This window comes from Macrobrachium rosenbergii, chromosome 42, assembly GCF_040412425.1.
Source record: "Macrobrachium rosenbergii isolate ZJJX-2024 chromosome 42, ASM4041242v1, whole genome shotgun sequence".
In the NCBI taxonomy this organism is placed as follows: domain Eukaryota; kingdom Metazoa; phylum Arthropoda; class Malacostraca; order Decapoda; family Palaemonidae; genus Macrobrachium; species Macrobrachium rosenbergii.
The window spans coordinates 19,455,622-19,481,337 of NC_089782.1; the positions used below are offsets into that span (position 1 = coordinate 19,455,622).

Consider the following 25,716-nt stretch of genomic DNA (forward strand, 5'->3'; position numbering starts at 1 on the left):
GTGCTTTTTCAACAATTTCGGGGCTTATCGGTACTTATCAGTGCCAAAGCGCCGATTTTCAGTTATCGGTGCCTCTGTTAGGTATGTGTCACCACCAGTACGCAATTATCAGTGCCAATAAGCAGAAATCAGTGCATATCAGCAGCGAAAATCACCTATTTTCATTGCTAGGCAAGCGCCAAAAATTCCAGATCGCCAATAACTGAGCCCATCGATAACGGGGACTGTTTATATATATATATATATATATATATATATATATATATATATATATATATATATATATATATATATATATATATATATATATATATATATATAGTATATGTATATATATATTGTATATAAAATACACTATATACAGTGGAATAGATTCTGTTGTAGCATTAAATGTTTTAATAAACAGGATACCCTACTTCATTTGATAGTGATGAATCATGTAATCTAATCTTATTTAGCCTTACTTTAATGTACCGTGAGAATTTTTATATCTGTTTTGCTGAGTACTTATGTTTTTCTCTTTGTAGGCCAGAGTGTGGTCAGTCCCTTAGAGACAGACTTTAGTAGCCTACATGAGGTGTTTGCTCTTTGGGCATCTCCTAGTGTAACTTACGAGCCTCTTAATGTTACCGCCTTCACCCGATCTTCCTTAGCACAAGCCATGGCATTAGCTTTAGATGATGAGGTTAGTACATGTACGGTACAGTGGTGCTGTATTTGTTTTGAAAATGGTGACTTGTTTTATTACTCTGCATCTGTCATTCAAGATCCTAAGTTATTATTTTTTTACTAGATATTCTGAGAAATTTATCTGTGTTTTCAAGCTTAAAGTGGGCAATACCTCACATAACTTCAGTAATTTGTTCCAAAACTTGTGACTTGAGTCCAAAAATGCCTTGAATTAACTGCCTTAAAAAATTATCTAGACCCTCTATAGACTCTAGAGACCCTTTGTAATGTTGTGGTGTCGATCAAAAATGCAAAAAAAAAAACTTTCAGTTCAATCTTTATGCAGTCTTTTTAATGAAAATACACTGTATAACGTTTCATTGATACTAATGTAAAGAATGATTAAAACCATTTGGCAAAAAGCAGTCCTAAGCACCCTATAAACAACCAATAATGACAATGAACTTTACTGATCAATGTAAACTTGAGTAAACAGATTCAAGTGACTTATTTTTTCCTAGTAGTATTTAAGAAAACCCTGTGTAAAATTGAAACAACAGAACTTGAAAGACATAAGGTGAGGTATGGCTGTACTTTTTATATTCATGATTGTTCATTTATTACACTCTTTATCAGCTATGATTGTTTTGTTATTAGGAGACTGCTGATGTGGTGTTTGTGGTTGATGACAGGAGAATTAGAGCACATCGCGCAGTACTGAAAATTAGGTGTCAGTACTTCCGCAATATGTTTCAGGAACATTGGAAGGAGAATAACTTGGAGTATGTATTTTTTCTTAATTTAATTATCCTCTAGTAGTTACCTATTTTACTTTCAGTAAGAAAGATGTTTTTATGTTTCATGGATGGAGCTGCAATAATGGCTAAAATTTTCATTGCACAACACAGAAGTTTACTAGTACATTCTTGTTCGAATACAAACCATCATATTTTATATAAGAGAATTCCTCAGTGCAAGGTGGATCAGTCATTAAATCTTTGTAACAAGGTAGCTAACTGGTGGTAGGTGGGCAAGTTGGGAAATCCTCTATACTCACCTTTTATCAAGCACTTCCCTATAGGTGGGTAGTGCCGTCAGTGCACTTCACAGATGCACTGTAGGCATTACTAAAGCTTGTTCACAGTGTCCTTTCAGCCCCTGGCTGCAACCACTTTTAAGTTTTTTACTTTTTCTGCATTTCTCTTCCTCTACCCACTGCTATTGAACCTCTCCACTGTGAAGGAGACCAGCCAGCACACTCTTACTGCCAATGCAGAACAACAAAAGTGATTACACTAACACCAAAGAAACAAAGTAGACAAACTTCCACTTATATCATTCACATGTTTTGTTGTTCACTTTTCTTGTACACACTTATGTGTTGAAAAAAAAAACTGACTCCATACATACGACACCAGAGATCCAAGAGTTTCAACTTGATGGTAAATTACATAACTGCAAGATGTCTTAACTTGACTGCAGCTGAAGAAAAGTGCTTGATGAATATGTTCTTGAGTTTATTCAAAGAGGGATACCCTGCCACTTTCAGTACCACCAAACCTTTTTGGCTCCTCCCACCCAGACTGCCTTCTCTCTCCCTCTCTCCCCCACACCATAAGGGAGTTACACTGGTGAGAGAAGGTATGTGCCGAGCTGTACCATGATGAGACAATGGAGCGTGTTTGTGGTTTGCCAGTCCTACCAATGCTTTATGAGAGTACAGGCAGATATTTCCACTTGGTATGCCAAGTGAGCTGTCTTCTGCAGCTGTTCTTGTTGTTGTTTTTGCCAAGGAACTCAGTGCTGTTGAGTCTCATTTAGTGTTTGTCTTGTCTGTGGCAATACCCTTGCAACATCAAGCACAGGTTGTACTCCTCCAATGCTCTGTTCCAAGTAGAGTAGAGTAAGATGTGGACCAAATAATGTGTAGAACCACAAATTTTGAGTGAGTGCCTTCCTTCTTTAGGGGTGGCAATGGTATTTGCTCACTTGTTGGGAACACTTACCATAGATAGGGTTGATGTGGGTTCTCTGAGCATTCTCATTGAATCACTATATCACTATGTACCTCCAAACACAAGGGCTGTCTTGGGCACAACCCCTTTGTACTTTTGCCAAGGCATGCAGAAAAGACGTGGTGCTACCTTCTCACTTGGCCCGTGTCTGATCCCCAGATCATGCTTATATAGGCAGAAGGCTAACGTGCAACAAGGAGTATCATATCAGTGTGTAGGAGCATGATTATGTGACACCTTTTGGTTCATCCAGGACTCATGACATACATACAAGTGATCACTAGATCTTGTGCGTGCAAAAAAGAGTTCACACGTCGAAGGTCGCCATATTACGGTACCGCTGAGTATCATGCACATGATTGTGCAGATACTCAGGGTGTTCCTTGTTTATCCAAGACTTCTGATGTGTACATGCACAATGCACACGAGTGCTCAGATGTAGGCCTTAGTTTGGTTTTAGCTGATCATATGAAATTCTACAGTGATGAGGTTCACAATTTCAAGTGCTTAGAAATTGATATTGAATTGTTATTTAGTGATTGGTACTGCTATGTCAGACTGTTCATGGTCCTAGAATGTTCACCAGGACAGACTGGTGTGTCAGCATCATTTCTGGGAGAGGCTGCAACTCTTGCTTTGAGGAATCTGTTAAAGCATGAGGGTTCTTCTTCAGAACCCATTTAGGCTAAGTTCGAACAGAGATAGTTTGGTTCTGTATGAGCTTTAATGATCTTGGGGGAGCAACAAATGCCCCTTTGTTGAGCCCATCCTGTCAGTAGAGCTTACTCTGGGATGTGCTGAGGAGAACAGTCATTTTGAATGCTGTGGTCAGTGCTTGCTAGTGGTGTCGTGGATCATTTCAACCATCAACAGTCATATCTGTGGACCAGAAGGTTCCCTTCTGTCCAACAGATTGAGCAAACTAAAGTACTTTCCTGCCATTGACATGCCAGAGGAAGTTCTACTTATATCTGTGCTCTTCTTCCAACAAGTTAAGCTGAGAGCATTCTTGTTCAGTGGAAGAGATCAATCTTTGGTTCCCCTTTACACTTTCCAAAGAGTAAATTTGAGAAAGCTGTGGAGAAGGGAAGTTTTGATAGTTGGGACCTAGTGATCCACTAAGAAGTACCCTTCAGTCCTCCAGGGCAACGAATAGAACCACTGCCAAGTCTTGGGTAGCTATGCCTTTTGTCTGGTATAGGGAGGGACCTCCCTTCCACTTGAGACAAGGGTTTCAGATTTCTTCCTTTAGGAAGAGCCAGAAGCCTTCCCAGCCCTTTCAGCTTCCCCCTCCAGCTTTGGGCACAGCTTTGGGTAGGAAAACGGATAAGTTGAAGAAGATAGAATGTTTTCACTAAAAAGGCTCTGGTTTGTATATGGAAGAAAAATACAAGTTATTTTGAAAATTTGTGATACTTTTGTGGTTTAATGTTTATCACTGATTGCTTTGCAGAGGTTTGGACTTATACTTGGTTTTAATGTACTCATGACTGATTTTATTATTTTAAGTAACCATATTATACAGTGTATGCATAAATCATAAGATATTTCTTTAGTAATTTTTTATATTGGTTAGACTGCTTAATAAGAAAATTTGGAATATCTAATGGTAGTAATTAAGGTCCCAAGAAGTGGCTGTTGATTTGTATAGTATTTGTTTGATAAAAACCCATTACTTATAGTACCCATGTCATTTGCCATGAAATGTTCATAGACAGATGATATCCAAAGAAAGAAGAGCAGAGTATTGCAGGAGGTGAATGGTGCCAGTGGGCTGTGAGGTCTGTTAGGTTTATCATTCAGAAATAATTAAAACTGTCAACCCAGCCTTGAGACCATGTTTACCCTGCAAAGTGAAGCATACGTAGATTTTACCTCAGGTAGCCATTTAGACCATTATGTAAGCTAAATTTTACTGAGGAGCTTCCATTGTTGTATTTAGATTCTCTGTTGCTTGACATTGTCTTCTGATCATCTCGGACAATTTCAACATCTATATTTTGCTCAGGTGCTATAATGTTACTCTTCTTTGTACTAAGTATCTTAAAGTTTAAGGGAGGCTGTAATATTACCTCTTCAAGAACCATACTCCACTTCTGTAGTTCATCTAGAGTCTTTATTCATAAAGCAGTGGCATTTTTGCTTGTTTTCATGAGACTGTGTATATGTGAGTAAGATTAGCACGAAAAGAATTACAAGGTATATTTTTTCGAAGATTTCAAGACCTCCAGTACCCTTTTCTTACCAATTATTCCATATTCTGGCAAGATAATTCCTATTCACAATGAAGCTGTGATAGAGTGAAAAAAAATTAGAAACATAACTATATTTGAGGAGGTACAGACAGTCAGTGAGGACTTGATTACCATCAGGAATGCTAAGGGTATCCCATTCTACTGGAAGAGATATACTGAAGTACTGGGTATCAAGATGTTAACCTTGGGTTTTGGGTGAAACCTGGAAACAAAAGCTAAAGGTACTTTCAGAAGAATTTATGGGAGGAAAAGAAGAGCATAAAATAGAACATACTTGGAAGTACAGAAGAATTCATGGGATGAAAAGAATGTAAAGTAGAACACACAAAGTACACAACTCTGGATAGGGAAGTTTAATGAAACACAAGAAGAGATAAGAGAATATCTGGAAAAACTTGTGGATGATGTAGAGGGAGCCATGTAACTGGGGAGCAACATTGGTGCTAGGATAGTTCCACAGAATTATTAATGTGAAATATGCTTAGGAGACAAAGGAGGAGAAATACATGTTCAGAGTAGGAAGACAACATTGGCTGTAACATTTTTGTTAGGTTATGAATAAGAGAACTTTGGGGATAATTTGATTGATATACTAGAAGCTGAAGAAGACCCGAATCTGCCAGTGAATGAATTCACAGGTTTTGAAGTGGAATTAATAATAATGGACTGAAATTTAGGAAACAAAAAGTGCTGGGCTATAGTGGAATCAGTGCAAATAGGAATTTAGTTGAAAATGAAATGACACCACACATTGACTAGACTGTTTTACAGAGTATGCAGTGAGGAAACAAAGCCTCATGATAGAGAGAATTGGAAGTCATAACAAAGGTACCAAAGAAAGGTGACCAGACTGAATGTGGTAACTTTAGAGCTATATCATTTATATTGGATGCGATGAAGATATTTAGTATTCTTATTCTCAAGAGATTGGAAGAAGAAGCTGATAAAATGCTTCAGAGATAAACAAGAAGGATTTAGAGAAGGCATGATTTCCGCAGATTTTGTGTAAAGACGTATTGGGCAGCAATGTATGAATTAAGTAATCTATCTCTGATGACTTATCTTGAATATGAGAAGGCATTTTTCACTGCCCAGGGAGAAGATTATGGAAGGTCTGACATTACTGGTAAAGTTAATTAAATTAACCATGAATGAAGTACTATATATGCATAGGTAATGTTGATGGAGCCTTGTCAAGTGAATTTACAGTAAATGTTGGGACTTTACTTGGAAAGTTATATCACCTGCGCTCTTTGCCCTTCTCATGAATTTTGAAAAAACTGGTTGGAGATCAAAGGGAAGGTTTAGTTTGGAGTAATGATAGAAAGGTGATATAATACTCAAATGATAGGGGTTTGATATGAGAAATACCACAAGATTTGCAAATAAACAGAAATATTGAAAACAATATGTGTGCACAAGGGGATAAAATAATCCTACTTGGAGAAAAAATTTTTGAGGTTGAATTGCTCAGATATTTAGGAATAGTGATATCCTATACAACTCTCTCATTGAAATTTACTGAGAGACCAAAAAAGCAAATCCAACAATGGGCAGGCTGAGTAAGATTTTAAAACCAAGGAACATTACTAAAATTGCTTAACAAGGCAAGATTATCAATTAGTAAAGTTGACAATGCAATACAGACATGAATTATGTTGCAATCAAGAAACTTTTGTATAAGAGCTTCTGTTCATTTGAGAGTAAAGAATTAAGAGGCTGATGGCAGAATAGAGTGAGAAATGTCATAAGGTAAATTATGTAGCTGAGATAATGAGAGGGAAAGGAAATGGATGTGAATTTGGCTGGTCCTTGCACCAACCCAGGTGTAGAATAATATGTGATTGCTTCAGCTGAGTTCCTGTAGTCACCAAAGGAGTTGGAAGACCCAGACTTGTTTTGATGAGATGGGAATCTGGAGATGAGTGGAGATTTGTGGAAGATAAAGCACAGAAAAGAATGGGTGGCAGAATTTTATAGAGGCCCTTTGCATTGCTCGATATTGGAGGCAGTGATGATTGGAAACATAATTTCATTCAGTCTTCCAGGCAAATATGATCTCATGGGAATGAGTCCAGTGGTTGGGAACTGGGCAACAACAGGTTTCGATGTCCTTTTTCATATTTATAGGCTCTCTGGAAACCTAAGAATTAGAATGATCCATGAAATAGTTCAATTTTTGACATTTGATATAATGTTTTTAAAATAACCCAAATACGCTGATTAACAAGTTGCTGATGAGACACCACTCTTACATCAATCAGCTTATAGTGTGTGTCACCTTTTTATTCCTTTGGTGATTTCCCTTAAGAGAATTTGTGATTTCAACTTAGAAATAAATAATTAGTATTAGTACTAATAAGATTGCTTTTAAGCTCAGCCAAGTTCCCAGAATGAATTTTTTTAGTATATTTTGATTAACTTTTGAGAGTTTATCCCATTTGTGTGTACAGATGTGTTGGAATTTTAGATTATCAGCTTCAGAATAATTTCCACTGCCAGGCACTGGTTGGTGCAAGTTTAAAAGTGAGGTTTTTTCTCCAGATCTAGATAGTTTTTTGAAAAGTGCATATAGCCATTATCTTGTAGAGTTCCTTGTGTTGTCTTATTATTGTACTCATTTATGTAACTGGCCTAAGTGAATACTGTAATTTTGATTCATTTTCACAGGGAGGTAGAAGTTAAAGATTACTCGTTTGTGGTATTCCGGGCTTTCTTGCAATATATATATACTGACACTGTCAATGTTTCCCCAGAAGATGCCATAGGTAAGGTCCCTTTTATTTTGGTTGTACTGTATATGAAATTGAATTTCTGATAAGGGTTCATAAGAACATTTGAATATGTCAGATATACAGGCAGTTGTAGATAATTAAAGCTTTACATTTTAAATACTGTTTTCAAAAAACAAACTTTATTTTTTACAAACCTATCGTTTACAATTGCCAAATTTATGGCCTTCCTTAATCCTAGGAACTCCATTTCTAAATGAAAATAAGATTGTCTGCCAGCATGTTGGTGGTAACATGCATGTATGCCCTTAGATATCTGTTTCAGTTAAGAACCTTACTACTTCTGTAGTTTCGGTTATTGCTGCAAGGAAAGGGCACAGTTGAGAGGTGGGAATTGGTTGTAAATGATGAGCTTGTACACAGAAAATTTTGTTTCTAAGAAATTTTATTTTGATATACAAACCCTTTATCTACATTTACTTGAATTGCAATTTAGTAGGGAGGAAACATGGGCAAAACTTGACAAGCAGTGGTTTGAACAGAGAAAAAAATAATGATGGATCTGAAGATATGCTAGTGAGGAAAAACTGTAAAACGAAATAGTCTAGCTGAGTACTCCCAATAAGTGTAATGTTGCCACTATAGGGAAACTCAGTTAAATAGCCCACAATTTTTAAATTACATCACACAAGCATCTAGTGCAAATCCCCGTAGGGGGATAGCCCTGTCGGTGCACATGATGCTCTTTAGGCATTACTAAAGGATTTTTGCAGCATCCCTTTGGTCCCTGGCTCCACCCACTTTTATTTTGTGAGGTCCAGATCTGTTGCCAGGACCCTCAGGGCATCTTCACTTCAAAACAAAATCTGCATGACACACTGAGTACTCGCAGGAAACACAGATCCAGCACTCCTGATTCAAACGATCTTTTATACATTTTTCAGAAGATACTTTATGTCCTTGTTAGAACTGTAATTACAAAAATGTATGTAAGGCATTGTAAGCTTTCCAACCATATGTACAGTGCCCCCCCCCCACTAATTTGCAAATTTTTCTTTGGGCCATATATGTAAAATTATCAATAATTTGCTTTTTTTGTGGAGCAACATTATTTATTCACTAATTACTGTATTTTTTCATTAAAATATAAGTATACTGAGAGAGAGAAAGAGAGAGAGAACTGTGGTTTTTACATCAAAGTCTAAGCACAGTATAAATGGATTCTGTAAGTGAAATAACGTTTCATTGATGTTTTGCTGGGTTTTTTTATTAAAGGATATTATACTGTTTGAAAGAGAGAGAGAAACTGTGGTTTTTACATCCAAGTCTAAGCACAGTGTAAGTGGATTCTGTAAGTGAAATAACGTTTCATTGATATTTTGCTTTTTTTTTATTAAAGGATATTTTACTGTTTGAGAGAGAGAGACAGAAAAAGAGAGAGAAACTGTGGTTTTTACATTGAAGTCTAAGCACAGCATAAATAAATTCTATTGGTGAAATAATGTTTCATTGATATTATATTGCTGTTTTTTCCATTAAAGTAATATGTATACTGTTTGAGAGAGAGAGAGAGAGAACTGAAGTGTTTATACGTACATCGAAGCACAGTAACTTGCTGGGGATGAAAACTAAAGGCACTTAAACTTTGGCTAGGATGAGAATGTTGAGAGTTGCCTACATATGAAATTCAGATTTTAAATATTTTCACAGTGATTAGAGATGAAACATCAACAGTGATAAAATATTCTCTTGCATAGTGTTATAATATGTGATAATCATAGTAAACTAAACTTGTAATGAAATACAGTACAGTAAATCAGATAAAGCAAAAAGCATGGCAATGCTACCTACGTCAGTCTGTCATGAATTGCTGGATTTGTTTATTTTTGTGTTTTTTTATGCTTATGGTACAGTAATTGATATCCTTTTCATTAAAGAATATGTACAGTACAGTACTGAGAGAGAGAGAGAGAGATATTAAATCGTCACAGAACAATTGCTACTGGAGCCTACGTATGAAATTCGGATTTTAAATATTTTTATGGTGATTAGATCAATATAGTATAAATAGATTCTGTAAGTGAAGTAACATGTTATAGATATTTTGCTGTGTTTTCTCAGTATATGTTTACTGAGCGAGAGAGAGAATGATGGAGCAAGAGTTTTTTAATAAATTTATGGGAGATGGTGAGGACTAACCACAAAACGACGTAAACCAAGAACTTACCGTATTAAATCTTTTTTTTTATCATAAATGTATTTGTACGTAATCCCGTAAATACTAACATAACATAACAAACCTAGCATTCTGTTTGGAGGTACGTGTCCCATCATTCTAAACTACCCACGTATTTTAGATGCTCTCTACAGTACTAGTACTATCCTAAAATACGTACCTGTACAGTAAATATCATTTCAAAATCATCTTACATTATAGGAAAATATCACTATACGTGAAATGTTTGCCGAGTGCATTACAGTATTCACAGAACGATGTGCAAAGTTACATAGGCCAAGGAAAACGTGCATGTCTGAATGATAGGGAATACTTAAGAGTAACATTTGTAGGCTGGTATACTTAATTTTGCAACACAACTTTGAAATTATATTAGGGTGTTCTGGGATGATAGTTTGAGGTATATTTTTGTTTGCACTGTGAAGTTTAGTGATGAACTGTTAAAATAGGCAGTTATAAGCATTTTAGGGGTGTACTGTATATAGTCTACTTAAGAGTAATAGTAGTAGGAGAGCTCTGTAATGTAAGGTTACTTTGGGTATTTTGGGATGATGGTTTGGGTTGTACTTTTTTTTTAAATATTAGATTGTTTTAGTATGATAATTTAAGGTATATTTTTGTGTGAACTATCAAATTAAGCAGTGAAATGTTAAAATAGGCAGTTATAAGTTTTAGTGTAAGGGGTATAAGGTATTTAGCAGTTATAAGTCAGGTATAAGCATTTTTAGAGGGGATTTTTGCATTTCCATGGATTTTGCATTTCCAAAGTAGGTTCTGGAACCTATCTCCACATAAAAATGGGGGAGCACTATATTTGAAATCTCTTCGTAAATGTATATAGAATTGTTAACCATTCTTCAGGTGTGAGAAAACACATCTGACTGTATATAGACCTCCCTCTGTTTTTCCCTAATGTCAAATGCCACTTTTACACTTGCAAGAGTTTTTGACCTATCAGAGATTTTGTGTCAATAAATCGTAATACCTTGAATCTGCCTCTTACTTGCCACCTCGTTATAACTTTACCTCCCTCCCATCCATTTTGCTGCCCAACCTCTCTAACTACTACTGCTTAGTGCAGCTATGGGGGGTTTTCTCTGTGTCATCTTAGGTACCTGTTCTCCATTTGATTTTCTGGATACCTTTACTGGCTATCCAACTCTAACTCCCAGTTTTAACTGCCTTTAATGGTGCATGGCTCAGTCCCTAGTACTTGACTGTAAAATCCAAATTTCATAATGCTGTACTTACATTCATAATATATACATCAAGTGCAAGAAAAAATTGCTGAATAGAAGACCAGCCATCACACATCAAAGTGCTGCAAGGACATAGTGAAAACCAGTCACGGCACAGCCAAAACTCTCCTGGCAGAAATGAGCTTGAGACAAGACGAAAAAGAAATGGAGAGAATGGCAGCATTTTAGAACTCAAAGAGGTTGCATCAAGTAATAAGGAGTTGGTTAAGCATGTGTGGTGGAACTGTTCTTTTTAGAACTTTCTGCTCCATGCACTTGGTTGTGCAAAGTACATTTTAAGGTTAATTTATGATGAATGGGATTGTGGTAACAAATAGGTTTATAGCATAAGGCTGAGAGAAACAGTCATGCTTTTAATAAGCTTTGTTACTTTATTCTATTTTTAGAACCCTGTAAGGATGGCCTGATGATAAATGGGGCTTGTATTATTTATTTTGGTAGACAACAGACAATTGTGCATAAAAATACAAGTAAAATAACAGTGAAATGTATTTATACATTGGGTGTATATTTCATGCTAAGTCCCCTAGCTACATTGTCCTTTCCTTTCATAAGTTTTCCCTATTAAATAACCCATTACTTATAGATTTGTGCACTCCATATTCTCTCATATTTCCTCTGAACAGGCCATATGATATTTTACATGAAATAAACAACTGTTCACTAGCTAATCATTTTCACATACAGGTTGACCATCACTAATCCGGCATCATTGGGACCTGGAGGGTGCCGGATTAGCCATTTATTAGGCTAGAATACATGAAACCCAGTAGCTAAGCACCTCCATCTTAGAATTTAAATGTCCCATAAATCAGTACAAGTTGGTTAATAAAGAAAAGACAATTATCAAATACAGGTAGTGCTCGAGTAACGATAATTCGACTTACGATATTTCAAGTTTACGATGGGGTTAGCAATTAATACCGGTACGAAAATATTTAGGAAATATTTTGTAGATTTCACGCAGGCGCAGGCAGCAGGTACAATCAGGCAGCGACAGAGACCAACTTACAATAGAAAAACTTCTTTTCCTCCATCTCTTTATTCCATCTGCTAGTTAAAAAAGTAAAAGAGAATGATAAAAGTATTGTTAGTAACGTTATACTCTTGCGTAAATGCGTACAGTCATAAACAACCGAACGGGAAACAGTTGTTTTGCTAATAATCGTATCGAATAACAACGGTTTTCCTTGTATTTCAACCATCGTACGGTAATACACAATTACTGTAGTTATGTTACAAATGACGTTAAGTACTGTACAATAGGACTGATATATTTTTTACACTATACCCTTATTCGCTTTGGAGAAAAGATCGGCAGGAAAATACACTGCTACAGTAACTTTAAGCTGCAAGTTTTAGCTGAAGCTGAGAAAACAATGTTCAAGCTGCTAATGACTATAAATTATCGTGCCTCGGCAACATGGATGAAACTCGACCGTAAATAAAACTGGAGAAAACGTATTTTAATTAAAACTACTGGGCATGAAAGAATACAAATTACTACTATTTTCACGCCGATAAAAGATAAATACGTAAAGCTCGTATTATGATGAAATCAAGAGAAAATAGCGAACGGAATCTTGATTTTTTTTTTACACAAAACAAACATGCCCCCACAACGGCCAGCTAAATTAATTTCACAATGAGACGTATTTTGGTTATATCCTTGTCCCAAATAAATAAAGTATCCATATTCATTTATGCTAACTAGAAGCAAGAAAAGCGCTTTGAACTTAGTTAAATGCGGCAAAATAAACACCGCGATATTGATTCTCAAAACAGAACATTGATCGCAATTTATAATACAAAAGCAATATGAGAATATCTTAATTGGAAACAATGTAGTAAAGCATAACTTTTAAAAGACCCATGAAAAAGATGCACATTGGTTTGTTGATGTTTTTATAATACTGTTAATATGTGAATAGAGTTCAGTGTAATGTAGGCTGGCTAACAGTTTGTTGATGCAGCACACTGCGCACCAAATCGAAGTCGGCGACAGGGAGTTGAAGCGCAGCGACCGGAAATTTGAAAATTAGTGCGGAAACATTAGAAATTACTCTGGCGAAATTTGTGCCGGATTACTGATTGTTCCGGACTACTGATTGCCGGATTAGTGATGGTCAACCTGTATTAAGTGTTTTTATCCTTTATTTATGGTTTAGAATTAATAATTAAAATTTTAACTGATAGTATTACAGTATCAAGTTTATAACATAGGGGGATCAGGGGAAGACAACACTGCCATAGATTTTCCTTTCGCCAATTTTTGCTTGGAGAGACTACCAAGGGCGAGAAGCTGCTGGACGCGACGCACCCCCATCAGAGGCATGGGTGTGAGCAGGAGCAGGAGACCCATGTCTGTTGTCAGACAATGGTGGAGATGAAGAGGTAGAGATGGATCTAGGTCATCTTAAACGAGGAGCAGCAACAAAGTCTTAACCCTCCAACGTGTAACGGGGGAGGGCTGGACAGGAGAAGAAGAAGAAGAGAAAGAAGAAGACAAAGACGAAGGAGAAGGCAAAGTAGCTGTATGTTCTGAAATGCTCTATGTCTTTATGTTTTTAGAACAGTGCATTTACAGTTTGTAAACGGTACAGGTAAAATGAGATCAATTCAAAATTATCTACTGTACAGTTAAAGACATACAGAGAAACAGTGCTGTAATACGTAGGTTGGCTAACTTAATATTTGACCACTGATTAGCAACACTCCCCTTCTTGTCATGTTAAATGACATGTCTGACAGCTTTTGCCTTCCACCTTCTTACAAAAGACCAGGGAAGAATTTGTTTGTTCAAAATAATACGAATTTTGTAATTACAGTTTTATTATTATTATTATTATTATTATTATTATTATTATTATTATTATTATTATTATTATTATTATTATTATTATTGTTATTATTATTATTATTATTATTATTATTATTATTTAATTTTATTAATCTTATTAATATTTGAAAATTAGTGCTTATTATTAGGTAAAAAGTTTATTTATCATACAGATAAACATGTACCATAAAAATTCATCTTACTAAAAGAGAGAGAGAGAAATTATTACTTTTAATAATATTTAATGTCATTTAATTTACACATAAAAGCTTGAAAACTTATTAATTACATAAAAAGTTAAACACTTTTGCAGGGTTTCTCAGTGTTCGCAAATGTCCACGTGACTGTGAAAAACTTGTGTATGATCATTAGTTAGGTTCCAATGAAAAATTTGTGTCTGTGAATTCGTGCAACTTGAGTCGCGCAAGTTCGGGGTATTACTGTACTGCACAGGATATGATTCCTTGTCTGTATGTAATCATTTGCAAAGTCCTACTAATGCTACTACTAAGTGGGCTGATGAGAATGATTGCAAATTCTCCTCTTCCAAAACAGTTGCAGTAAGATTTACCAGGTGCCGGCATGTGGAAGAGGTTCCCACACTTAGTTTAAAAGGGTCTATCTTTCCATACGAAAATGAAGTAAAATTTCTGGGGATGACTATTGACCATAAATTAACAAGGGGGTAGCCACATAAATGCCCTAAAGATTAGTGTTAAACAATCTTTGAATATTTTAAAGGTTGTTTCTGGATTTAATTGGGGGCTGATAAGAAATCCCTTCTGAGGCTATATGACTCACCGTGTCAGTCCAACCTAGACTATGGCTGTCGGATTTATTCCTCAGCTTGTGATACCAAGCTAAAGGAACTAGATGTTGTACACAACATGGGGTTGAGAATATGCTCAGGGGCTTTTAGAACTTCACCTGTTGAAAGCATATATGTCGATACAGATCATTTTCCCCTTGATCTAAGAAGGTAAGAGCTAAGGTTGCGATATATGGCTAGAATCAGAAGTGCTCCTGGTACAAGAGCTTCTAAACCATTCCAAATTCAACTGAATGAGGATGTTAGGGATAATCTTAAATACCAGAAAGTCCTGGAAGTAGAACATCCTGTAAATCCTCCATGGCCAATTCGAGAAGCATTAGTATGTAAGAAACTGTTGAACAAAAAGAACTGCACTGAAGAAGTGATTATGGGAAAATTCTTAGAGCATGACATTACCCATGCTAATTATACAAAGATCTATACAGATGGATCAAAGTTAGATAGTGATGTTGGTTGTCCTGTTATCCTTGGTGATACACAGCTAAATTACCTGATTCTGCATCAATATTTACTGCCAAATTAACAGCTGTAGCTCTGCCCTAGATTTAGTTTTCCACAGTAGTGACACTAATTTTGTCATATACTCAGATTCTAAAAGCACTTTGGAAGCTATTAAAAAATTTAATAGCTTTCATCCATTAATTCAAAAAGTTCAGGAGTGCCTCTTTCATATCAATTGTCAGCGCAAATCAGTCTCTTTCTGTTGGGTCCCTTCTCGTGTGGGGATTCACAGAAACAAGATGGCGGACAGGGAAACGAAAGCTGCTATATTTTATCAGAAACCGCTTTTAGAAAAGTGCCTTATGCAGACCTAAAAGGTCCTATTAGATCTTGTTTTAAGTAAATGGCAAGAAAGGCGGACTTCTCTCCTCTTCTTGCCAATACAGGCAGTCCCTCGTTATCGGTGACCCAGTTTTTCGGGGCTCGTCTAGCAATAAAAATCAGTGATTTTCGATGCCGATATTCACCAATTTCCGATTATCGGCGCTGATAATCAGGTATTGGCGCCGATACATACCTAACAGAGGCGCCTATCTCCGGTTATCACCGCCGATAAGCCCCAAAAATCACCGATTTTCAGTTATTGGCAATTTTGGCTTATTGTCACACTGTCGAAACGGAACCCCCACTGATAACTGGGGACTGCCTGTAAATAAAAAATATAGAAATTTTATAGATAATGTACTGCTGTGGCCCTCATCATTCCGGCTTGACAAACAAACAGGTTATTTTAACCAGATTAAGGATTGGGCACACTCATTTAACCCATCAGTTTATTTTAGAAGGAAGCAGCCCTCCAGAGTGTGCTTACTGTGACAAGACACTAACGGTGGAGCACATTCTGGTGGTCTGCCCCAGATATTTTAACTAAAAAGAAATATATATATATTTCCAGGGTAAATCCCTCACGGATATTGTGGGAGATAAAGCAGATATTTCTGCTATCATCTTTTTTAAAGTATACAAATTTTTATTGACATTTAATTTTTTTCTTAATTTTTTTTCTTCATATAAATATCACATCACATAGATTTTTAATATAAATTTATATATATATATCACATCATTCATTAAACTTCTTATCTTTATTTTATTTATTGGTCACATCGCTACATTTTTATTAATCATTTCCTTCACTAATTCATTAATTCATTTACCTTAACCCTTAAACGCCGACTGGACGTATCGTACGTCGACTAAAATTGTCTGTTGGATGCCGAGTGGACGTTCCGTATGTCGACTACAAAAAATTTCAACCTTCGGTCAACTTTGTCTCGACCGAAATGGTCGAAAAACGCAATTGTAAGCTAAAACTCTTACATTCTAGTAATATTCAATCATTTACCTTCATTTTGCAACAAATTGGAAGTCTCTAGCACAATATTTCGATTTATGGTGAATTTTTGAAAAAACTTTTTCCTTACGCCATGCTGGTAACTCGGCCGAAAATTTCAGAAATTCTTTCGTCATTTTGTCGTAAGTTTTTACTGTTTATATTAGCCGTTACATAAGTTTTATATATGAAAATGTGTGCAATTTCATGTAAAATACAGCAACATACAACCCGTGGTTGTAGCTTTTATCAGTTTGGAAATATTTTCATATAAACCACGATAACTGCAAAATTTCAACCTTCAGTCAACTTTTGCGCGACTGAAATGGTCAAAAAACGCAATTGTAAGCTAAAACTCTTACATTCTAGTAATATTCAATCATTTACCTTCATTTTGCAACAAATTGGAAGTCTCTAGCACAATATTTCGATTTATGGTGAATTTTTGAAAAAACTTTTTTCTTACGTCCGTGCCAGAAATTCTTTCATCACGTTTGTCGTAATGTTTGCACCGTTTATATTAGTCATTACATAAAGTTTTATATATGGAAATGTGCGCAGTTTCATGTAGAATACAACAGAAAATAACTCATGGTTGGAGCTTTTATCAGTTTTGAAATATTTTCATATAAATCTCGATAACTGCCAAAATTTCAACCTTGGTCAACTTTAACTCGACCGAAATGGTAAAAAACGCAATTATAAGCTAAAACTCTTACATTCTAGTAATATTCAATCATGTACCTTCATTTTGCAACAAACTGGAAGTCTCTAGCACAATATTTCGATATATGGTGAATTTCTGAAAAAAAAATTTTTCCTACGATCTCCGCGCGATAACTTTCGGCGAACATCTCAGAAATTCTTTCGTCACGTTGTCGTAATGTTTGCATCGTTTACATTAGTCATTACATAAACTTTTATATATGAAAATGTGCGCAATTTCATGTAGAATACAACAGAAACTAATTCATGGTTGTAGCTTTTATCAGTTTTGAAATATTTTCACATAAATCACGATAACTGCCAAAATTTCAACCTTGACAACTTTAACTCGGCCGAAATGGTCGAAAAATGCAATTAAGCTAAAACTTTTACATTCTAGTAATATTCAATCATTTTACCTTCATTTTTGCAATAAATTTGAAGTCTCTAGATATATTCGATTTATGGTGAATTTTTGAAAAAACATTTTCCTTACGTCTCTTGCCATGATAACTTCGGCAACATCTCAGAAATTCTTTAGTCACGTTGTCGTAATGTTTGCACCGTTTTATATTAGTCGTTACGTAAAGTTTTATATATGAAAATGTGCGCAATTTCATGTACAATACAACAGAAAATAACTCATGGTTGTAGCTTTTATCAGTTTTGAAATATTTTCATATAAATCACGATAAATAGAAAAAATTCTACTTTCGGTCAACTTTAACTCGACCGAAATAGTCGAAAACTGCAATTGTAAGCTAAAACACTTACAGTCTAGTAATATTCAATCAATTACCTTAATTTTTTCAACAAATGGGAAGTCTCTAGCACAACATATCGATTTATGGTGAATTTTTTAATAAAACATTTTTTTATGTCCGCGTGTTATGAATTCATGCATCATTTTGTGATAATATTTTGTCTGTGTTGCTTTGATCGTTTTACAATTTGTTATATACCAAAATCATTGCAATATAGTGTACAATACAAAGACAAAAAAAACAAAGTAACCGTTAGCTTTTTAACCGTTTTGCTCTATTTCAGCGATTTGTATAAAATTATATATGAAAAATTTTTTTTACAACTATGAAAACGATGTCATATATTTCAATATTTATATATGATAATGATATTTTTTTCATTTCTGATGGTTGCATACTAAACTTCAGGCAATGACAAAAAAAGGAGCCAAAAATGAACTCTTAATCTTAAAAACTAAGCGTGCTGTGATTTTTTTAAAAATCTTTTTTTTTTTCTAAACTTTGAGCAGCGCTAACTCCCAACGCCGCGGCATATGGGAGACATTTTTGTAAATAGAGGCTCGACGTTTAAGGGTTAATATATTTACTCTTCACTATGGCGCTGAATGGTCTCCTTGGCCCCAGTGCCTGGGCTTTTGCCTAAATATCATACATCCATCCATCCTCTCTTGAAATGGCTCCACTTAGTAGGGATCAATGTCTAGTCTTTATCTGGATGACTGGCTGCTTCGATCCCTGTCAAAGGAAAAGTGCATGAAGGACTTACACAAGATTCTACTTCTTACCCAGGAAGTGATCCTTCTTATCAATCTTCAAAAGTCACAGTTGACCTCATCACAAGAAATCCTTTATTTGGGGATGACACTGAATTCTCGGATTTTTTGGGCTTTTCTGTCTCCCAAGAGAATTTCCAGCTGCCTCCAGATGGTCCAGAGTTTTCTAGCCCTTTCGTCTTGCTCGGCTCAACAGTGGATGAGCTTTCTGGGGACTCTGGCATCCAGCATCCATAGAGATGTTTGTCAGACTAGGCAGACTTCACATGGGAGTTTTCCAGTTCTATCTGAAGGCCAGCTGGGATAGGAAAACACAGCTGGACACTTATGTGTTTCTGATCACCCTGGAGATTCAATTCGGACCTGCAGTCAGAAGAAAGACTATCAGAAGGGAAGTTCTTTCAACCTCTGCGCCCCAACTTAGATTTTTGCTCCGGCGCCTCAGACTTAAGCTGGGGAGCCCTTCTGGGGAATCAGGAAGTATCTGGTACATGGACCTTGGACCAGCAAAGCCTACATATAAACATGAGAGAACTGAAAGCATTTTAGCTAGGCCTTCAGAGTTTTTCATCCATGTGGACAATACCATGGCCTTAGCATATATCCACAAACAAGGCGGGACCCATTCCTTTTCTCTCTGCCAGGCAGCGAGAGAGCTACTCCTCCTGTGGGCAGAACAAAATCTAGTGATGCTGGTCACCCGATTTATCCAGGGGAAGTTGATTGTGTTGGCGGACAAGCTGAGCTGTTGGAAGCAGGTCCTTCCCACCGACTGGACCCTGGATCCCTTAGTTTGTTTAGATCTTTGGAAACTGTGGGGCAGGCCAATGATAGACATGTTTGCTACCTCCAAGAACCATCGACTTCATCTGATTTTGCTCTCCAGCCCCAGATCCTCTTGCATGAGCAACAGATGCCATGCTGCAAGATTGGTCCAACCTGGAATTATATGCCTTCCCACCCTTCAGCATGGTCAGGGAGGTGTTAAACAAGTTTCAACAACCACAGTGCAACTGACCCTCGTAGCCCCATTTTGGTCCTTGATGGAGTTGTTTCCAGGCCTTCTTCAGGTATTGGTAAATTATCCAAAACTCCTTCCCCAAAAACCATCAGGCTTGTCACAAAGTGAAAGATTTTTCAAGGAGAGCTGCTGAGTATATTGCACATGCAGGCGAAAATCGTCTAGCCTCGTCTACCAGGCCAAGTGGACAGTCTTCCGTTGGTGGTGCCAGGACCGCAATGTCTCATCTTCTGAACCTCTGTGACACAGATTGTAGATTTCCTCCTTTACCTGAGGAACTCCAGGAATTTCCCTTCCTCCACCATTAAAGGACAGGGCTAAGCTTAGCTCAGTACATATTTAAACATAGAGACCTTGATCTTTTGTCGAACTCTGATATCAGCGACCTGCTAAAGTCCTTTGATACGGCAAAACAGAGGAAGAACAATTTTGTCTCTGAAATGGCTGACGGGTCCAGCTTTTGAACCCCTTCGTTCTGCTTCCCTTAGGAATCTCAAATGCAATACACTCTTCCTCTCTGTGTTAGCTATGGCTAAACGTATTTGTGAGATTCAAGCCATTGATGAAAGGGTAGTTTTTCTCAAGAAGATGCAGTTTGCTCCTTCACCCCAGGCTTTTTTGGCCAGGAACGAGGACCCGTCTAAGCCTTGGCCTCGGTCATTTACCATTAAGAATTTAATGGATGTTTTTGGCCATGACGAAGAAGAAAGACAATTTTGTCCAGTCAGAGCTCTTAGATACTACAGTATATGAAAAGGACAGAAAAGATCGGGGGTCCATCTAGTAACCTCTGGTGTTCAGTTAAGAACCCTTCTCACCCTCTCTCAAAGAACTCCATATTCTTCCTGAGAGATATGATTTCAGAGGCACATGCCCAGATCCAGGAGGATATTTTACCAAATTTTAAAGTGACAGCTCATGAGATCAGAGCTGTGTCAGCCTCTTTGGCTTTCAAGCATAATATGTCCCTGACTTCCATTATTCAGTCGACCTACTGGAAGTGGAGGTCTATTTTTGCCTCTCACTATTTGGAGGAAGTGGAAACAATGGTTGATAATTGCAGTACCTTGGGACCGTTATCGGTGGGTGGCATGGTATTGGGTGAGGAATTATAGGACGTGCACCTTTTCTCATACTATCTCTTCACCTTGGTGTAGGGTTTTTGAGTTTTGGGGAGCCTGGGGGTACAATGTACCTAGAGCATACACCAGTCTTAGTGGATAGGTTGTGGTGTTTTTTATAAGTGTTTTCAGAGTAGGTGACAGCATTGTCTTGTTTTTAATTTTGGTATTGCACCCAGGGCAAGGACACCTTTTGTATGCTTTGCTAGCAATCAGGCCTTTCCACCACTGCAAAGCTCCCACTTGAGTAGAGGTGACCCATGGCTCAACAGCCATGCCACTGCAGGTTAAGATGAGCACCAGCTAGAGGCAGTATTCACCTGCAGTAGCTGTCTTACCAGGTAACAAAACAACAAGCGTTGCATTCAATGCTGGCAAATGTTGTTTCAAAGTCATTACCATGCCTAAATGTTTTGGAGTAGAATATGTCCGTGTATCCCACCTCCATTCAATGTGGGATTCAGTTGTGTAATTAATTGGTAAGTTGCTTATATGAAAATGACATTTTCATAGTAACGTAAAGTTTCGTATATGCTTACCAAGTAATTATATACAGAATCAGAGGCTGCCATCCTCCCCTTTTATGGACATAAGGACACATACCAATTGGCTTACCTGCCAGGTTGTTTCCCGTGTTCCCCGATAGTGGGTGGGGCCTGTAACCTACACAAAACATAAGAAGCACTACCGTGAATTTTTTAAAAGTTGCCGCTCGAGTTAGAAATGTTAGCTGTGTAATTACTTGGTAAATATATATGAAATTTTATTTTATTGTGAAAATGGCACTTTCATATAACCCATTAATTATATATAACCTAATTTCTGTAAAGATGAATTTCAGTTGCACCAGTGTGTGCTGTATGTAATAGGTTAGTGTAAGAAATGTATTTTGATTCTTAAAACACTGTTTGTCCATTATGATAATTCTAAAAAAAAAAAAAATTTCATTATGAACCCATTAATCATGTCATCAAGCAAAGGTTGTATCATCCATAGCAAATACAGAGCATCAGCAAAGCAGTGGGATGTATGATAGGAACTTGTAAATAACTCCAAAGACATACTACTCATTGGTCACATGAGGTGTGAAAACACATACTCCAGGAAAACATGCCTCTAATGTGTGTCAAAAATACAGCAGGTAATAATGTCTTGCTATAAAAATCAGCCCCAATGAGTTCGTAACAAAAGTCTTATGGTGACAGCATAGTATTTCAAGATATTCCAGATTGAGCTTAGACTGATGACAAAAGGGTATGAGCCTCATGAACCTTAGTCTTGAATTGGGAAGGTCCTTCTGCAATATGTCCAAGTAAGCCCCAAGGTCACCCGGTGGAGCATGTAAATTGTATTCTTTGAGACAGTTTCTTTTGAACAGGGTAAAGAAAGAAAAGGAGACTGAAGGAAGCTCTGTGTTTACTGAAGATAGGTCCTGACAGTTCTTACCAGACTTGTCTTCTTATGAAGATGATAAAGCAGGAATAGCAGAGGAATCCATGGTTAAGTCATGCCTTCGTGAAGGTTGAGTCTTGTCAACAAAATCTAGAACAAACAAAATATCAGTGGAAGACCAATGACTGGAATGGGAAACCTCCCTAGTCAAAGTGTGAAGTTTGCTGACAGTCAAATCCTAGTTGCAGTTTTGACCATTGACTTAGGAATCAACAGGTCAAAATGATGAAACGTCTGAAATATTCTGATCATTCCCTTATCCACATGTTGAAGGAATACTTGGGAGAAAACTACCCTATAGTCTTTAATAGATGCAAGGGAGAGCTTCTAAACATTTATGTAAGACCAAGAAATGAGCTAAAAACCAGAACAGAGGAATGAAGTGGGGGAATTCCCTATTTATTACACCAAGTAACAAGTCTTACCCACTCTCCCAGACCAAGGTAAGTGGTACAGATCTTGCAAGATGTGTTAATAGCTGTTGCTGCACAACCTTTGAAAAGCCTTTCCTGTAGACTGCCCAAGTTAAGCTCTACTCATGAAGGTGAAGTGATTTTGGGTTTGTGCGAAAACTGAAAATGAGACAGCTTCCCCAAGTGGGAATGATGGTGGTGGTGTCCATGACTAGTTCCAGGAAACCAGGAAATCTCTCCAGCATGGGCCAGAGAAGAGCAAGAAATGTCTTCTGGGAGTATGCTAAAGCCTGAAACTATATCACCTGGTGCAGTAGTCTGAACTGAGGGAATGCTTAAATGTTGAGCCCATCCCAGACTTGCAGCATAGCATCCAACCCAGGCCACTGGGTCCAGATGTAGGGAACAGAACAGTATTAGTCTGACATTTTCTCCACACCTGCCAGAGAGCCTTGCAGATGTCCAAGTAAGATAAATCACAGCTTGAGGTTATGTGTTTTTGTGCCCAAGTAAAGGTCACTGTCAGCAGACAAGGGACAGTGTCCCTCCTTGATTCTGAAGGTAAGAAATGGTGGTACAATATTCTTCTTAAATCAGAGAATACAATAAAAAGATACTGAAAAGTATATGTAGAACTTCCAGCACATTAAAGAAAAAGAAGTGGATGCTTCAAAGAAGAAGTTAAGGTGAAGAAAAATAAAGCTAAAATCAACTTAAGAGTATCCAGGGAGAGCTATGATGCTGAGCTAGATTCCAAGAGTCACGTGAGGTCCATACCTACCTGCAACCCAGTGTTAGATGATGTGCATGTGTGGTGCTTCCAACCAGCCAGTAGATGACCTTTTGATTTAATTGTTATTTGGGAATAAAGTGTAGGGGATTCATGAAGAATTAGAATTAGTCAAATGTAAATAAGCTAATGAATCAGGCAAGTTATTTTCAGTTCAAAAAGAATGATAATTGTTTCAGATTTTCATTCTGAAACCATCTCAAGATATACCTGTAACATATTTTTTATTATATTGTTTTTCCAGGTTTGTTAGATTTGGCTAATGCATATTGTGAGGAAGCATTGAAACGACACTGTGAGCGTATTATTCGCCATGGAATTACAACAGAAAATGCTGCCATGTTGTATGCTGTTGCTATCAAATATGAAGCTACAGTATGTACTGCAGTGTTGAGCTTTCAGCCCAACACTATATTCTGTTCATATTCTACATCACAGGATGGCATTACAGATTGACCTAGTCATTTGTTGACTTTATAGAGTATAATTTATAAACTGCATTACATCTTAGAAATTTCTTACAGTATATATATTGGCATTTCATAAAGATTTTTTTTATTGTTTGCAGATTTTGAAATTTTATGTACAGGAAATTGTTATCCTTGCATAATACACCAAAGAAACTAGAGTACAGTTTAAATAAAGAAGGAAATATTTTATTACAGGAGCTTGAAGAATTTTGTTTTCGATTTGCTCTCAACCACATGACTGAAGTTGCCCAGACTGAAGCTTTCATGGCTCTGGATGAGCTGACAGTGAAAAATTTTATCCAGAGAGCTGCACAGCATGGGGCATTTAAGTACTGATATTCCAGCTACTTGTTGATGAGGATCCAGCAGCAACAGCAGCCCAGGCATGGTCACCACTCTTAACATTGCACAGTGAAGATTAGATCATGACTTATGAAGAAGTGTGTTTACAGCATGAAGATTATTAATTGTAGGCTTTTGAGAGATGAAAAACTTTGTTAGAATGAAAGTAAAGACAGGATTCTAGGTTCTAGCCAAAGATTATTTGTTTGAATAAGTTAAAAGTGAAGTTAAAGTCTTTCTAAACAAAGTACATGTAGTCGTATTACTGGGATATATTTTGTTCACAGAGGTTTGTTTTGATGCCTTGTAAGAGATATTTTCAGGGGGGCCTTTGCAATTCTGGAAGTTGGTGATGAATTTCCTTAAAGTGGAGGAATAAGTGCAACTTATCAGAGTTGAAACTAATAATCAGGTAACGTATGTGGCGATACTGTGATAATTTTTTCCACAATTTTATATACTTTATTTTTAAGAATTTTTATCTGATTGTTTTTTATATTTTCTTTACTTTTCATTGTGATATTAGGTTGTATAGAAACATGACTCATGTCATTGTTTGTCATCTTTCTCTATATGTGTAGCAGTTAAGTTTGTCTTGTTTTAATATTTTCTGTGTGGCTATTAATATTTTCTGTGTGGCTAGGATATCAGTGGCAGTCTCATAAATTTTGAATTACAGAATTCATAGGTAACTTTCAGTTAATATTTTACAAAGGCAAGTGCTCTAAGTACATGTTTTCATGTATAAATGCCCATTAACGAAATTCAGGTCGTTGACATACTCACTGTATCAACTTTTCTTTCAGATTTTATTTTCTTACAAAGGGTGGGATGGAGTTGTCACTCATAACAGTATTTTTTTGACAGAAAAATATATAACAGGATTTTTCTTTCTAAGACGAAAGGTAGTTTGTTTGCTAATTTTGTTTGGTGGCTCCAAGTAAAGGGTTGTTTGTATTTGTATAGAAATTTGCTGTTATTAAGTAATGTATGGTTTTTTTTTAGCCATATTGATTCTTTCCTGATAATCACCATTCTCTTCGTCAATTCATAAGCATCAGTGCCATCTCTCTCTCTCTCTCTCTCTCTCTCTCTCTCTCTCTCTCTCTCTCTCTCTCTCTCTCTCTCTCTCTCTCTCTCTCTCTCTCTCTCTCTCTCTGTGGGCCTGTGCCTTGTATTATTATTAAACAATTA

The 25,716-nt window shown here is 36.7% G+C and overlaps 1 protein-coding gene across 1 annotated transcript in view; it reads left to right on the top strand.

Moving 5' to 3' along the window:
• LOC136828026 (RCC1 and BTB domain-containing protein 1-like) overlaps positions 1–25,236 on the top strand; it is a 72,483-nt gene extending 47,247 nt beyond the window's left edge. Inside the window, exons 7-11 of the mRNA XM_067085664.1 lie at positions 528–685; positions 1,327–1,451; positions 7,610–7,707; positions 23,955–24,085; positions 24,376–25,236. Of these exons, the coding sequence (XP_066941765.1) occupies positions 528–685; positions 1,327–1,451; positions 7,610–7,707; positions 23,955–24,085; positions 24,376–24,516 (653 nt within the window). The 3' untranslated portion in view covers positions 24,517–25,236. The remainder of the gene's footprint in view (positions 1–527; positions 686–1,326; positions 1,452–7,609; positions 7,708–23,954; positions 24,086–24,375) is intronic.
• Positions 25,237–25,716: the final 480 nt, after the last annotated feature.